Below are 16,644 nucleotides of genomic sequence, written 5' to 3'. Positions count from 1 at the left end.
GAGATTCCTAGTTGTTATCGAGGCTTTTAAACTCAATGTTGTTTTTTCCCTAATTTTTTTCTACCTTAAAAAAACCAAAACCAAAATGCTAAAAGGTACAATTCCATTATTTCCCCATTTTTGTTTAATAAAAGGCTAATTCATTTTTCTGCCTGACATACCCTCTCTAATGTCATATTTATTTATACAGACACCCACACACAGAGTAGAAAACAGTACAGACTAGGTTCATTTAAGGAAAGACCTCTGTGATTCAGTTGTTTGTGCTTATCCACTGAAGCACTTCTTGTATACTGTTTATAGAATAAGCTACTTTAGATTTTCTTGTCGTTTTGGCACTGCTTCTAATCAGAGTTACTTTAGCTTCTGTGAAGGAAGTTCTCCCCTCCCCCTCAGGAGAATCTTTATGAACGGTAGCTTCAAATTAGTCTCAGCACAGCAGTATGTTAGTAAATGCAGCATCCACAGCAGTTACACACATAAGCTGCTTAAATGTATAATAGGATGAGAACTCCCAGATGGAAGGAATAGCTAGGTAGCACAGAGAGTTAGCATACTGGTCTCTGACTTTTAGAGTCTTTAATTCCAGTGTTCTTTGAATCATATGTGAAACCATTCAGTGTCTAAGAGCTTGTTTAAACGATGCAGCAATGCACATCAGAAGAGGTGTACAGTTGTAGAGCACCTTAAAGTGTTGAGCTCTAACTGCCATGTTGACCCAACTGATGCACTCTTAAAATATGTGTTAATGTTGTATTGTTTTCAAACAGGACTACATTCATGCACAATAGGAACCTTTTAGAGCACATCAGTGGGGTCAACACAAACCTGTTAGAGTTCAACACTTCAAAGCCCTCTACAATTTTACACCCTTTCTGGTGTGCATTGTTGCACTGTGTAGACAAGTCCTAAATGTTAAAGCTACCATCACACTTGGGCAGTCTTGGCAACCTTGACTCAGATGGGCTGTAAGCCAAAGATGAAGTTGTGCAGTGAGGGGAATAAGTGTGGTGGTCTCTCTCTTTCTCCCCATTTAATTTCCTTTCACTTCCATGAGCTCCAGAGAAGGTCCTCACATTAAAGGGAAGGTATTTGTGCTATACTCTCCACTCTGCCTGCTTTGTATTTCCGAAAGCAGGGCAACAAAAACTGTGGCGGGGACTGCAGGAAAGTCAGTGGGGAGAGGAGGGAAATACTTATTTCTATGGGCATCACATAATTTTTTTGAACCAGTTTAACTGTTTTGGTTAGGAGTGTGATATTTCTGCCAAAAGCTATACCAGTACAGCTCCTAATGTTGACATAGTTACATTGGTACAGCCTATTTCTCCTTCCCCTATCTTGGTATAGGCATCTTTATACTAGAATAACTGTGCCCACACTAGGGGGACTGCACTGACTTAACTACAGCAGCATAGTTAATGCAGTACAATTTTTGTGTGTAGATGAGCATTTGAACTCGGCAGTTTTTTCTTGCTCAACATGCTAAAAACCTATCCTATGAGGACTTCTATGCTTCATGTGCTACAGTTAATATTTCTGCTGTGCTGGTCTGGATTAAAAATTGCAACTTCAGTAAAAATAATTTCCAAATATCAGTTGGTGATTGAGTTTTCTCTGCACCTTTTTGGAAGGAATGAACATGTAGACTTTGCCCTTCTTGCCATGTCAATACATTTGTGATGGGGAATTGGCTGATGTAAAAACACCTGTACACAACATTAAATACCAAATACATCTGAAGCAAGTCAAATAATGTTCTGCTTCAGTAAACACAGGCCACATTATGATTTTGAGGTAAAGCTATTATTGCAAGCTGAGCAGGCTCAGTATAAATTGCTTTAAAAAGGCGTTTGACCATAAGCAAATGTCCTTAAAATGACTGAAAATAAAATAAACTTTTTTTTGTGCTAGTTTCTTTTCTTTACATTCAGAAGCATTTTATTCTGACTAGCTTTAAAAACAAATTTCATTTGAAGATACATTTAGTCTATAACAGTCCATGCTTCTGGTATTATAAATAATTTATTTACAGTGTCTTCAGTGTCTTGTAATTACACAGCTGCCAGTACACAAGGACACCAGATAAAACCAAGAGAAGTGCATGTTTTCTGAAGCCTGCAGACAGTAGTGTTTGTTTATTTACAGGCCATTTGCTGTTGTGGTAACCTTGGAACACAGTGGGTAAAGATTTAAAATGACATTTATGTAAAATAAATTTGGAAAATTTAGAGATGACAGTATTATTGGTTTGCAGTGTCTGTGGTATACTTTATTGCCAGCCCTGAAAGTTCAAAAATCTCCAGTCAGACACTTATAAATCACGTGAGACTGGCTCACAAATTATGAGATTAAAAATTATGTAGTGTTTTTGGTTTGTTTGAAGATCTTTGTATTTCCCCTCCTCACCTCCAGTGTATGTGAGACAATTAGTGTTGTAAACTCTGCCCGATTTATTGAGTAAGGTGGCCTGGATCTTCCAGCTTATCCCCCATTCTAATGAATTAATTTTTGTGTCGTACCCACCTCCCACCCCCCCCGGCCCTCATGTCAATTCTGCCAGGCCTGGGTGGGCAGCTGCATGAGATCCTCTTCACTCCCTTCATAATGCTGGTCCCTGTGGGTACTGACTGTGGGTGTGCATGTGCTCCATGCCCCTCAGACTGGAAACTTTTCATTAGCAGTGTCTGTTGGTCCATGCCTGCTTCCTTTGCCGCCTTGTGCTCCCAACCAAGGGTATAAGGGGCAGCACGCAGGGGCGGCTCCAGGTCCCAACATGCCAAGCGCATGCTTGGGGCGGCATGCTGCGGGGGGTGCTCTGCCGGTCGCCGGGAGGGTGACAGGCAGGCTGCCTTCAGCGGCATGCCTGTGGAGGGTCCGCTGGTCCGGCGGCTCCGGTGGACCTCCCGCAGGCGTGCCTGCGGAGGGTCCTCTGGTCCACCGGAGCCGCCGGACCAGAGACCAGCAGAGCGCCCCCCCGCGGCATGACACCATGCTTGGGGCAGCAAAATGTCTAGAGCCGCCCCTGGCAGCACGGACCAACCACCTTGCTCCAGTTCCTTCTCTAATGTGAATAGAAGAAGGTCTGAGCTGCTCTTCCCCAGGAGGCAGGAAAGTGGGTGACTGGGCTGAAGTTTGTGAGGGGGTTGGAGCTTCTGGTATCATTTTGAGACTGGTTCCAGATCCAGCCAAAATCCTGTGACTTGAGAACAAATCGCAAGAGTCAGTGACAGCATGTACAAAGGCTTGTACAATGAGATTTGCTATACCAATAAATAAATAAATAAATAAAAAATTGGAGTCCAAATTGCTGTTTCATTTACATATTTAGTAATTAGACATAATACTGAACTATTTTACATTGCCACATATTGGTCATCTAAATTCAAAAGAAAGTTTCTTCTATTTTTAAACATTTATTGAAGTCCAGCTTTTAGAGTTGAATGTTAAATTCAAAGTTTTGAATTTACATTCCTGTAATGCTGACTTTCATGCTTTACCATCTATTTGCCCTAACAGCTGTATTTTATGTATTATGTTTATGTGAGAAGGTCTTTCAAGAAGAATTCATGGTCTAGTATTTTTGAATGTATTCTGTCAGCCCAAGTTAAGGTTTTCAAGTGCCCTAAAGGAAATCTCTGTATAGATTCATTAGTTTAGAAATTTGTGTTCTAAAAAGTTTATAAAACATGACGAATTGAGTTCTGAAATAAATCTGTTACTGACAACGTTTGAAATCTTAAAAAGAAAAGATTTTTGGCAAGTTGAATGAAGTACTACATACATCTTTATTTTAAATAATTGTATAGGTTAAGTTAGCTAAATGAGACACTAGTTCTGACCTACAGTAGTCTGTTATACTTTAGTAGAAACCACGTTGTCTTTGTAGTTTAAAATACTAGCTTAGGGCAGTGCAGATATAAGGTTTTAAAAGATAAACTTTTTGCAAACTGAAGTGGATACATATTATGATACACTTGAAAAAAGATAAGTGAATATGGTTCTCATTATTACTGCCAAAAATATATATATTTGTGTGAACTACTCTTCTCCTTTGCAGCGGATTTACATGCTACAGACTTTAAATCTCATTCTACATTATTTCAGAATTCACTGCTTACTTGTTGACATATAGTAATTTTTAACCAACACAGAAGAGACATTATGCATTATTCTAGGAACCGGTGTTTTTATTGGGTACTTAAAAAAATAAATAAATAAATGTTGGCACACTGTGTGCCTGGTGGAAGAAGTTGACTTGTTTTGTTCAGTAAGGACACCTTAAGTTTTTTTTTATTGTTGGCTCTAGTGGGGTAACTGGTTAAGTGGAATAATGGCTCAATTTGACTTCATGTGGCTATGGAAAAGGGTACTCCAAAAACAAGCACCCACTATCCTGTCCTTAAAATGAGATAAGGCGGGGGGGGGAAGGCAGAAAGTAAAAATCCCTTGTCTAAGCCAATGTTAAAACCTCTTATTTGCTCTTCATGCAGTATGGGAAAATCTCAACTGGCAGCTCTTAAAGTTGTCTATTCTGACCGGTAGAGTTGAGCAAATAGTGGAAAGATATTTTCCTATCAGTTATGTTCTCCTTAATGACTTTGCATCTCTTGAGCCACACTGTAGGAGTTGTGAGCCTGCCCATGTGGGCCCTGAATCTTTTTGTGCAGTACTGGCATTTAGCCGACATGTGCGTAACATCCCTCAAGACCAATATTCTATTCAATCAGGTTGTAAATACCTGGTTTCCACCAGGTCTCCATTCCTTTCTAACCACTAGCTAGTGCGGTCATGGCATGTTACTCCCTCTCCTTCTATGTGGGAAAGTTAGCTTTTTGTTACAAACCTTTCAGTTTAGTTATAGGATTAGTTCAGGGAAAGTTGTTTAAAATCTTCTTTTAGTATTTTCCCTCCTTGTTATCTGACTAAGATATACTGGGGGCTTTGTCTATTGTGGTGGAGGCAGAGAAAAAGGCAGGGATCAGTTTCCCTTCCAAAACATCAGTTGGATGTTTACATGGCTAATGGTTTTCAGTGCTTTTGGGAAGGGCGCTCCTCCAGGGGATATGCTATTTGTGAAGTCATCTCTCCCAAGATATTTCTAATTCAGGAGAAACTGATCTGAGACAGTGCTTCTTGGACCAAGTAGATCAAATTTGAAACCTTCCTTGGTATTGAAGTTGGGATCCTTTGGACCCCATGCTGTTAGAGGAAGCCCTAAAAACAAACTGTCCATATAAGTAGTATCCATTGCTAAAGGACGTAAGACTTTCAGATTGTGCCAGAGAAGAGCCTTGTCTTAACATGGATTCTTGAAACCTAGAACAGTCAAGAGACACTTTCTGAAGGATCCAGCAATTGACACTGGCCTCAAGGCAGCCAGCCTCCTTGTATTCCAGGTGCAAGCAGGAGCGATTCTGAGAAAGGAGTGGCCTTCCTTCTTGCTGAGCTGATCGGATCACTCCTCAGCATCAGGACAGCTTTTGTATAAGTCACAACAGCAAGAGCACTTCTCCCTTATGGACTTTGAGGAGAAGATATATTAGTATTCTGATTCGTATTTGGTTCTTAGGCCTTTTGAGTTCCACCATGTCAGTACTGGTAGTATTCTAGCTGGAACAAGAATATGACTAGGGTACAAACCTTCATATCTTCGGCATGCTGTACCTACTTATGATTTTGTCTTTTTATAGATTTTCTTTTCTGTGAATCCATCCCCTCTAGTGTTTTTCTATCACTGTGGCACAATGTTTGGTATTTGCTATGAGTTGTAAAACATTTTGATAAGTATTTGCAGGTAAGCTTTTAGAGAATGTAATTTATTTTTTTTTAAATGACAAGCTTTCTAATACGAGTAATAGAGACCATAGGGGAAATGCCATTAAACTTCTTCCTAGTTGACCCTATTGCAATGTATCTCTGCAGGCTGTACCTCATCAATTCTCCTGTGGTAAGAGCAGAAAACTTGCGGTTTAAGGAGGAAGGAGTAAGAGATGTGCTGAAGGATGTCTTCCTGCCCTGGTACAATGCGTATCGCTTTCTCATTCAAAATATTGTGATCCTGCAACATAAGGTATGAAGTTTTGAGACACTGAGAAGGCAAAGGCTAGTTTGTACACCTGGCACTATTTCTTGGTGGATTATGGTGTGTTGTTAACATATCCTCTTGCCACAAACCTAACTCCACCCCGTTAGTCTCCTTTTGTTCTCAGTACCTTCTCTTGCTGAGCTTCTTAAGCCTGGAGTATGGTTCTCTGACCCAGTCCACCATGCTTCCATCCTGTGCTCCAAGAGCATGATCCAAAGTCCACTGAAGTCAATACAAGTCATTTGCATTGACTTCAACTCGTTTTGGATCAGGCCTCAAATGCTACAAATGCTAATCATCCCTTCTAAGCTATAATGAGTGCATGTATGTATATATCAAAGAAAATAGAAGGTACAGAGGAAGGGTAAGGATAAAAAATGAGGTTAACTCTCAAGTTGCATGCATCAGCAGCCAGAGTTAACTTACTGCTGTAGCTCTTTAGTCCTATTCTTCCCACTCCTTATGGCTTGGCTACATCCCTGTCATAAATTACATTGTAAACATTATTTTTAGTTGTCTGTAAAGCACTGTGTAGGTTTATGATATTATAGAAATAGCAGGAGATGGAAGTTTACCGACGTCTGTAGTATGTTAGCTTTCTTGCTTTTACAAATATAATTCCCTTTCAAGATACAAACATTTCTTACAGTACAAAGGTGCTTTTACTTGGTTTTGAAATACACTGTATGCCATAGCAAGGTTATAGTGTTGGAACTGGAATAGAAAAATTGAGCTGTGGAGTAAATCTTGTGCAGTACATGCTCATTTTAAGCCTGGCTTCAAATCAGATCAGCGCTGCTAGCATCACATTTTGACGAGGAGTAAGTTCACCAACCAAACACTAACTACCGAGGACACCAGAGTTAACACTTGTGAAAAAGGTTACATGAAGTCTGTTGGTCCTTTCAGAGCAGATTTCTGTTTTTCCTTCAGCTAACTTTTCTTCCGTTTCTTTCCTTGGAAGGAACTGGCTCACACGACACCAAAACCAGAACTTCATAGCTCAAAACTAGGTAATAAGAAAGCAGGGTTTGAAGCTTTGACTCTCTCGTCTTGATGACCTTTGACTTAAGTTTGGAGTGATAATTTCTCAGATCAAATAGCTCTTGATAGCATACGTGCCAAAAAAATCAATGATGTCACCAATAAATAATTTAAAAAATTACAGAGAGTAGTCTAATCCAGAGAAGATTAGACTACTGTAAGAACTCTCATACTGGGTCAGACCAAAGGTCCATCTAGCCCATAATACTGTAAATCAGTAATACTGAATAAAGAAATTCATCATTCCTAAAAAATGTCACATGTGCCACCTAAGATAACTGCATTCACTGTAGATTTGCATAAAAATGTTGGTAGTCAAGAATACTTGATACTAGACATTCATGTACATAAAACGTTATTACAAGGAGGAGGGAGAAAAATTGTTTTTCTTAATCTCCAAGAATAGGACAAGAACCAATGGGTTTAAATTGCAGCAAGGGCAGTTTAGGTTGTACATTAGGAAAAAATTCCTAACTGTCAGGGTGGTTAAGCACTGGAATAAATTGCCTAGGGAGGTTGTGGAATCTCTGTCAATGAAGATTTTTTTAAGAGCAGATTAGACAAAGACCTGTCAAGGATGGTCTAGATCAGTGGTCTCCAAACTTGTTTGATCACGCACCCCTATCAGTAAAAAAATTTTTGAGCACGCACCTCCAATATATGTATATTTATTTATGTATAAATTATATACATGGACTACTATACTAATATATTATACATTATATATTATACATTATAAAACATACAAGAAAAAGAAATTAAAAAAGGATGAGAGATTAAATAAACAATATTTTTAAAATTTTTATTGTATTTTATTTATTGGTACAAAACCCTTTTTGGTCTCTCAACAATATTATTAGTATTTTTTAGTGAGAGCAATGTGATTGAATATGCTTCATTATTTCTGAAAATCTTGGTTTAACACTTTGTGATACAGGGATTCGAAGGTCTGGATTAGGGTTAGGGTGCGGGAGGGGATTTAGGGTGGGGTGTTGGGTCTGGGAGGGAGCTAGAGTGCGGGAGGGCGCTCAGGGTGGGGCTGTGAGAGCAGGCTCAGGGCTGGGGCAGGCAGGAGGTGCAGAGCACTTACCTGGGGAAGCTTCTGTTTGGTGCAGGGGGTGTGCAGGTGGTTCTGTGCAGCACCGCCCCCATGGCCATGATTCTGGGAGCCGCGATTCTGGGAGCTGCCCCCCCCCGCCCCGCCCCCTCCCGCAGGGCCACCCGGAATGCAGGGGCTGCGGGGCCTGGGCTAAGCGGCCCTGAGAGCACGGGCTGGAGGACTCAGGAGGAGCAGGGGCAGCCGCACAGCCAGTGGCTGGAGAGAAGCAGCCACTTCTCTCCAGCTGGCTTTGAAGGGGAAAGCGCTGCTTCTTTCCGGCCGCTGGCTGTGCGGCCGCCCCTGCTCCTCCACGGGCCGGAGGATGCAGGGCCGCATTCCGAAAGGGGCTTTAGAGCTGCAGGCAGGGCCCCAGGGCCCTAAAGCCCCTGCATTCCGGGGGGGGTGGGGGGAAGGAGGGGAGAACTTCCTCGCTCGTTCCCTCCCTCCTCCAGCCACCCTTCCCACCACCCCCCCACTCCACTCCGGCAGTGCTCCTCCTGCTGCGCCCCACAATGGATTGTCTTGCGCACCCCACCTTGGAGACCACTGGTCTAGGTAATAGTTAGTCCTGCCATAAGTATGGGGGACTGAAGTAAATGACCTCTCAAGATCCCTTTCAGTCCTATGATTCTATGAATCACCTTAGTACTAGCAAGAGGACAGCACCACATATAAGCTATATTGCATCTTTGTAAAATAGTTACTATTAGCAATAGGTCTTTGAATGTAACCAGTAAATGTCAAGAGCTAATGAAAGACACTGGAGTAAGTGATATGTGTGCTGAACACTTCCTGTTAATCCACAAAAAAGATCAAAATGTCTTTCCTCAGCAACACTATTATTTTGCCAGATGTTGAAATTTTTACATATGTGGGATCCTTTGAAAGCAATTTCTTCCTTTCAACAAAGTCATCCTATAACAAGTTACCACTTATTAGTGAAGACATTTCTAATAGGCTGGAAACTAAGCAAAAACTAAGCAAAAAGTTCAGACCTTGTAGTACTCTTGAAATTATGGTAACCATTTAATCACTTTGAAAGCCTGCCATTTGAAGTGATAGTGGCAGCAGACTTCAATAAATAGTTGTACAAACTGTTTTGTCTTTTTAGTAGTAATCTTTTCAAGGAAAGTTTGATAACTACCTTATAATTAACAAGCCTTTTCTGAGGATCCTCACAGCCTTCATAAGAAATTTCTCACACATTCAATTTTTTTTTCACCTGTGACCATGGAATTAGCTGAAATGAGCTTTGCAGCCAACCATTTTGTGCTGTCATCCCATTAGATTTTGCAAGATCAGCAGAGTTGGGGATAGGAGACGCATGTGGAAAACCTGGACCCTTCAGCAAATAATTTTTTGATTCAGCAAATGTAATTTTTCTTTATGAATCAGTAATGAAACAATGACTCAGCATAGAAGTAGAAGATAATATGCTGCTGAAGGTGTTATTTTTTGGGTAAGACCTAATATAGAGGCTCTGGCCACTTGTTAGTTTCATTATACTTCCTGTAAGAGAAAAATAGCTAATCCCAGTGTCCTGGCTGAAATCTGGTAATTACATACTGCCCCTTAAAATTGCCGTTGCAGTTACAGATGGGTAAATTAGCGTTCACTTTCCCCACCCTGAGTTGTTGTGTAATCTTGTTGTGCACCATTAAGCAGCTGGCACTTTGCACCACAGAGGTGGTTGCATGAATAGTGGACAAAGAGATCCATATGTAGTTTCACTTGTCAGGGCAATCAGTGGAAGCCCAGTTCAAAGATGAGCTCCTCAACTGAGGGTATGCCTACACTACAGTTAGACACCCGCGGCTGGCCCGCACCATTGACTCAGGCTTGTGGAGCTCGGGCAAAGGAGCTTTTTAATTGCAGTGTAGATGTTTGGACTCAGGATGGAGCCAGGGCTCTGGGGTCCCAAGCCCGAACTTTTACACTGCAATTAATCAGCCCCTTAGCCTAAGTCAGCTGGGACAGGCCAGCCGTGGGTTTTTAATTGCAATGTAGAGAGGCCTATGGCCAGATGTGGTGTACCGACTTAAATTCTAATGGCTTTTGCTTTCCAGACTTTAACAGCCTTGATATGGTATAGGTTGAGACTGTGGCCACACAATATTGCTTTAAGTTTGCAAGAGAGAAAAGGTGGGTGAGGTAATATATTCAGCTGTAACATTCTGAATACAAGGTGGAACAGATTATTTAGTGTAAGTAGCTAACACATTTCAAGGGACAGTGGCCCATTAAAATTCCAGCAGTCATAGGGGGAAAAGAGACGGAGGGAAAAGCCAGGAGCAGTGGATTAAGTGGGTTACAGATAGTTGTAATAAAGCATTCATCCAGTGACTCTATTCAGTCCATGATTTTTTGTGTCTAGCTAAGTTATAAAATTAAGATCCCAGGCTTGTCTTGTGAAGATGTAGTACAGGATTTCCTTGAGGATGAGGACTGAGAGGTCAGACCTAGAGTGACAATTGTTCACCCACAAGTGATAAGGTGATTTTATCTTATTTTTCTGTGAGAGTTCATTCAAGAGCATAGTGATTGTCTGGTTTCATCCACATAGTTATTATTGGGGCATTTTGTGTACCTTGTCCAGTGCACCACATGCAGTGATAAGCATGTGTAGGATCTCTGGATCTTGAAAGGTGTGTTGGGGGGGGGTGTTGATCATCAGCAGTGGAGAGATGTCTGCAGGTTTTGCATCTGTTCTCCTGGCAGGGTCTGGTGTTGCTTTGAGTTGGTGTGCCCTGGTCTGTGGGGAGCTTGCTTGGGAGGGGAGGGATAGTGCAGTGGTTTGAGCATTGGCCTGCTAAACCCAGAGTTGTGAGTTTAATCCTTGAGGGAGCCACTTAGAGATCTGGGGCAAAAATCTGTCTGGGGATTGGTCCTGCTTTGAGCAGGGGGTTGGACTAGATGACCTCCTAAAGTCCCTTCCAATCCTGATATTCTATGTTTCTATGCTTCTGATGATGAGGTTGCAGGGTTCTTTAAAGGCCAGAAGAGAGCATTCAGGAAAGATTTCTTTCAGGGTGTGCTCCCTATCAAGTATGGGTTGTAATTATTTGTTTGATACCTACCACCTCACACTGGAAACCCATACTGGGTAACAGCTAGTGGTGATGGAGTTTTATTTCTGTATTGAAGCAGGTTCTTTTGGACTATTTGTGTGGCCTGTTCCTTGATGCAATCTGCTTCTCTGTGGAGTGTCCTTGTTTAGTGATGGTGCTTTTAAGCATGTTAAGGTGTACATCACAGACTTTCTCCTCAGAGCATATTCTATGGTATCTGAGTACCTGGCTGTAGCTAAGATTTCTTGGTGTGTTTGAGGTGATAACTGGATCTGTGAAGGTAGATATTTTAATCCATGTGTTTCATGTGATAATTGTTTTAAGTTTGCAAAGCAGTTTGGGATCTTTTTGGATGGAAGATGCTATACGTGAGATACTATTTCTTTACGATACCATTACAAGAAACCTTGTGACAAAGGCAAGCCTCCTATATAGAAGAAATGTCTTTCAGTGGCATTTGGAAAAAAAACAGTTCTTATTATTGGGAAGCCTACTGTAATTACTTTCAACAAATAACAGAAGACTTCCTATTTCAAAACATATTTTCTAAACAAGATGCACTTGCTTAAAGGTCACATAAAAACACATATGTCTTACCATGTCTCCTGCTAATTCTGTGGTTGGATAAGTGTGTCTGCAAATTAGTGCAACACATTCTTGTCCATTTTTTCCTTGTCTTCAGACCTAACCCCTCTCAAACCGTGACTTTTTTTTTTTAAATTAGATTTTTCAAGAATGAAAATCCCCACTACACGGATAGCAGGCCTTTTAGAGAGAACCTGTAGGGAGTGTTATAGGAGATTCATTAGGGATCTCCACTGATCACTGTTTAAAAGCTGTGCAGTTAGAAGTCAATGTGATATTCTCCCTCCCTCTCTGAAAGAGCAAAGGGAATGGATAGATTACCAATTTAGCACATATACTTCTAGCCTTTTCCCACCTTCTCTTTTGCAGTGTATAATACATTAGAGTCCTGTGTTCAGGGGCAGTGGACAGTGCTGCCTCTCATGAAATGCTAAATATGTACAGTAATGATGATGCCTGCCTAAAATTCCTCCAGCAGTTCCAGCTGGGTTTGCTATCCTTTCCACCCACCCTTAACAATTCTTTTGGGGCGCCATGTGCTGTTGAACAATTGCTGCATTTCAAAATGAAAGTTATTTATATACAGTACATGTCCTATATCTATCTATATAATTTTCACTTATATATTTAACTGTGTGTGTGTGCGTGTGCGCACACACACACACACACACACCTCAGAGTCAGTAAAATTTGTTAAATGCTTTAGATTCCAGCTGGATGAAGGGGATGTAAAATAGTATCATTAGCCTGTGTTTGTAAATTGTGATTAGACTATATGCAAAAGGTGTGAACATGGGATTATTGAATTCCCTTGTGTACTGTACTACTATTTCTGTGTTCTAATAAATACAAAAAACTGGTCCCTTTTGTAGTTTACATTGTTGTGTAATGAAACAGGGATCAGTGCAAGTCAGTTTATCCTGGCTTTTTTCTGTTAATGTGTCTCAAAAACAAATGTGTATCTGACACTGAATACTTTTACTAACCAATGTAATGGAGAAGAGCCTGGACAGGAGGCTTTTGTCAATGGATAACAAATGGGCTTTTAAGAGGAAGGATGGTCCAGTCGTTAGGGCACTAGTTTAGGACATGGGAGACTTGGATTCAGTTCCCTGCTTCACCACAGACTCTGATCTTGGGCAAGACATTAAAGCCTGGTCTACAGTGGGAGGCGGGATCGATCTAAGTTACGCAACTTCAGCTATGTGAATAACGTAGCTGAAGTCAATGTACTTAGATCAACTTACCCAGGGCCGGCTCCAGACCCCAGCGCGCCAAGCGCGTGCTTGGGGCGGCATTTTGCCGGGAGGGCGGCAGGCGGCTCCGGCGGACCTCCCACAGGCATGACTGCGGAGGGTCCGCTGGTCCCGCAGCTCCGCTGGACCTCCCGCAGGCACGTCTGCAAGACGTCCCCCGGAGCCACGGGACCGGCGACCGCCAGAGCGCGCCCCGTGGCGTGCCGCCCTGCTTGGGGCGGTGGAATTCCTAGAGCCGCCCCTGGACTTACCGTAGTGTCTTCACCGCGGTGAGTCGACTGCTGCTGCTCCCCTGTTGACTCCGCCTGCGCCTCTCATGGCGGTGGAGTACAGGCGTCGTCGGAAGAGCACTCGGGGGTCAATTTATCACGTCTAGACTAGACGCAATAAATCGACCTCCGCTGGATTGATCACTGCCTGCTGATCCGGTGGGTAGTGTAGACATACCCTTATTCTCTGTCTCAGTTCCCCATCTGTAAAATGAGGTTAAAATGGCACTGACCTAACTCACAGAGGTGTTGTGAGATAAACACATTAAAAGATTGTGAAGTGCTTTGAGATCTGCTGCTGATGGATATTATTGTATAGGATTTAATGTGTTCAAGCGTTGACATGCTATACTACTATTCATTTTTCCAATGATGTTTATAGGAAGATGGAAAGGAATTCCTGTACAATGAGAACACGATGAAAGAGAGCAACAACATCATGGATAAGTGGATTCTTTCCTTCACGCAGTCACTCATTCAGTTCTTCAAGGCTGAAATGGCAGGTATGTGCATCTTTTGCTTTTTGTTTCAGTTCAGAAAAAGATTTCATTTGAGTAATTTTCACTGGCTGGTGACTAGGGTGGGGCTTGCACAAAGGATGCATTTATCCAGGGATTTTCAGATTTCAGATCAGACTGCATGAAAGGGGCAAAAAAATCTTAAAACAATAACACAGGGAAATGTGCAGCTACAGAATATTAATCTAATTGATGTACATACCATTCTTGCTGTGATAAGAACTTAGTTATGGTGATACTGTGGCCTGCAGCCTGGAGTAACTTCTCCCACAACGAAGCCTGTAAGATGACCACGGTTTTTGAAGTACTCACATTCATTTCACAGTGCTGTTGAACTCACCTGTCTGGGCTCAGTAATAAAGGTTTATTGAGTTTACTTGGTGCGTTAGAACCTTTCAGAGATTTAGGGCAATTAACAAACCTATTATGAAATAGTAATGAATCTGGAACTGGTAATTGAACAACAGTCTTAAACAAAAATGAGTTTCTCCTCCTCCCCCCAAAAAATCGAGAGTTGTGAGAAAGATCGAAATGGTAAAAAATAATTTCAGCCAAACAAAATAATCTTGAGAAATAACCGTACTGAGTAAATTTCATCCCACACTGGGCAAATTTCTTGACATTGTTTCTTAGGTCAATAACCCTCTTGGATATGTTGAAGAGAATGGATTTCTCTAGTTTCTTCTTAAATCACAGCACCATGAACACGTTAAAAATATAGTATTTATAATTTTTATGGCTTATTTATATAAAATATCTGTTTTATGCTGTCAGATCTCTCCATATGCTCATGTTGTATTGGTGTGCCATTTAAATGTAGGAGGAAGGTGCAGGAACCCACTGAAGCAAGTAGTCTGGTGCAATGAACTATATACCCATGAGTCAAAGCATATTTTAAAGGGCACTGGACACTTAGGCTATGTCTACACTGCCCTGTAGTTGGGACTACAGAGTTGTGAATAGCAGTGCGCACCGAAGTGCTGCGCTGTGGGCTCAGACTAAAAGTTTCCTAATTCCTATTAAATATAGTCCTGTTTGAAGAGGATTCCGTTTATGCGAACTAGGAATATTTCAATTGTGCCCACAGCACTCACACGCAGAAGTTACAGCATAGCGCTTTGTTGAATACTTCTATTAGCAGCCCTTTAGTCCAAACTGTGTGTCAGTGTAGACAAGCCCTAAGAGATATCTGCAAAGGACGTTGGCTTTCACCATCATAGCACTTGTTAAATCCCAAGAACCTCAGCATAGATGGGAAGCCTATGAATTCTTCAGTTGTCCAAGAAAGTATTGTAGAAATCCTGCACTGAATTATTGAGGCTGCTCTTATCGGAGTTGTTCACTGAATTAATTCGGATTACGGTAGCAGTAAAGATGTTTAGGGTGTGGCACAGATTGCACTTGAGGGAATCTGGTACACAACTATTCCATTTATTAGAAATCTGCTGTAAAGCTCTGCAGAGGCTTTCCTCTGCTTCTATAGCTTCGTGAACTCCCTCAGGTGGAACCTTGACTGCCACTAGGATAGCTGTAATGAATTTGTTCCCTTTGCCATGGTAAAGCAATTCTTTCATCATTGCCATGATGAAATAGACTTATTGGTTGAATACCAAGTTCTGAAATTGTGACCAGAATGGGAACAAGCCTCATGTTTCAGAGCTCTGTGAGTACGGATCAGGTTAAAAAAGAGGAAAGGCCCCCTAGGGCCGTCCTTTCCTTGATATGTAAGGAAAGAATGCAGATATCGGGGAGAAGCATAGAAAAGTACGTTTTTTTTCTTTGTATGTTATCGTATTTGTGCACACATTGAATAGGAATTGGTTAGAGTTCTAAAGAGAAGAGTGTTGACAGAAAAAAGAAAAATGCGGGGGAAGAGATCTCTTATGCATCAGATCTCTCCACTTTGGGTTCTTAATGGGGAAAAAAATCTAGCAAAGATGAGAGAAGTCTTATCGGCTGGCTTTATAAAAAAGAAAAGTGTGTATTTTGCCAAGAAGAAGAAAAACTTTCACTTAAAAGAAAAACATAAGAAAAAGGAAGTCAAGAAGCTGCTCTGCTGTAGCAATATATTGATGTTAGATGCTAATGTTTATTTTTAGGCTAGATGAAAGTGTGTTACATTCCCCTAATGAGTATCACATCCCATGTTGAGGTGAAAGATGATGAATGTAACATTTTTATTTATACTTCTGCATAAAACATCTGAATCCATTTAATTTGCAAATACATTACTGGATTTCACCAGTTTTACCTTGTCATAGTCTGCTGTATTTTTCAAAAAATTAATATCAGCTTGGTTTTTTGATGAATTTTCACATTTATACTTTTATATAATAAATTAGATCAAAGAGGTGAGACTTCGAAAATAATGAATAAATAGACATGGTAGCATTTATAGTTGAAGAGTGACTGGAACTAAACTTGGCAATAAATGCTACGTGACTTCACTACCTGGATAAGAATAACAGAACACAGAGAAACCAAAATCAAACCAATTACAATGGAATCCTTGTCAGTACTTAAAAAACTATGTTGAGCAACATAAAGAGGCCTTTTTATGTGTGTGTGTGAAACATTTAAAAAGGGCACGAAATACTGCACTGAATGAAAAGGTAATTCAGTGCAGTTCAGCTTTATTTCTCTTTTGGCAATTTCTGTATTCAGAGTGTAGCTAAATTTCGTATCAGTTGTCCACCTATAGTACAGTATCTACTTGT

General features: G+C 41.0%; 1 protein-coding gene across 2 annotated transcripts in view; it reads left to right on the top strand.

Moving 5' to 3' along the window:
• IARS1 (isoleucyl-tRNA synthetase 1) overlaps window positions 1-16,644 on the top strand; it is a 194,401-nt gene that overhangs the window by 100,594 nt on the left and 77,163 nt on the right. For both annotated transcript variants that reach the window (XM_045023399.1, XM_045023400.1), the window contains 2 exons: window positions 5,926-6,073; window positions 13,792-13,912. In XM_045023399.1, the coding sequence (XP_044879334.1) occupies window positions 5,926-6,073; window positions 13,792-13,912 (269 nt within the window). The remainder of the gene's footprint in view (window positions 1-5,925; window positions 6,074-13,791; window positions 13,913-16,644) is intronic.

This window comes from Mauremys mutica, chromosome 7 (genome assembly GCF_020497125.1).
Source record: "Mauremys mutica isolate MM-2020 ecotype Southern chromosome 7, ASM2049712v1, whole genome shotgun sequence".
In the NCBI taxonomy this organism is placed as follows: domain Eukaryota; kingdom Metazoa; phylum Chordata; order Testudines; family Geoemydidae; genus Mauremys; species Mauremys mutica.
Note: the sequence above shows the minus strand (reverse complement) of the source record. Positions and strands in the feature narration are given on the sequence as shown.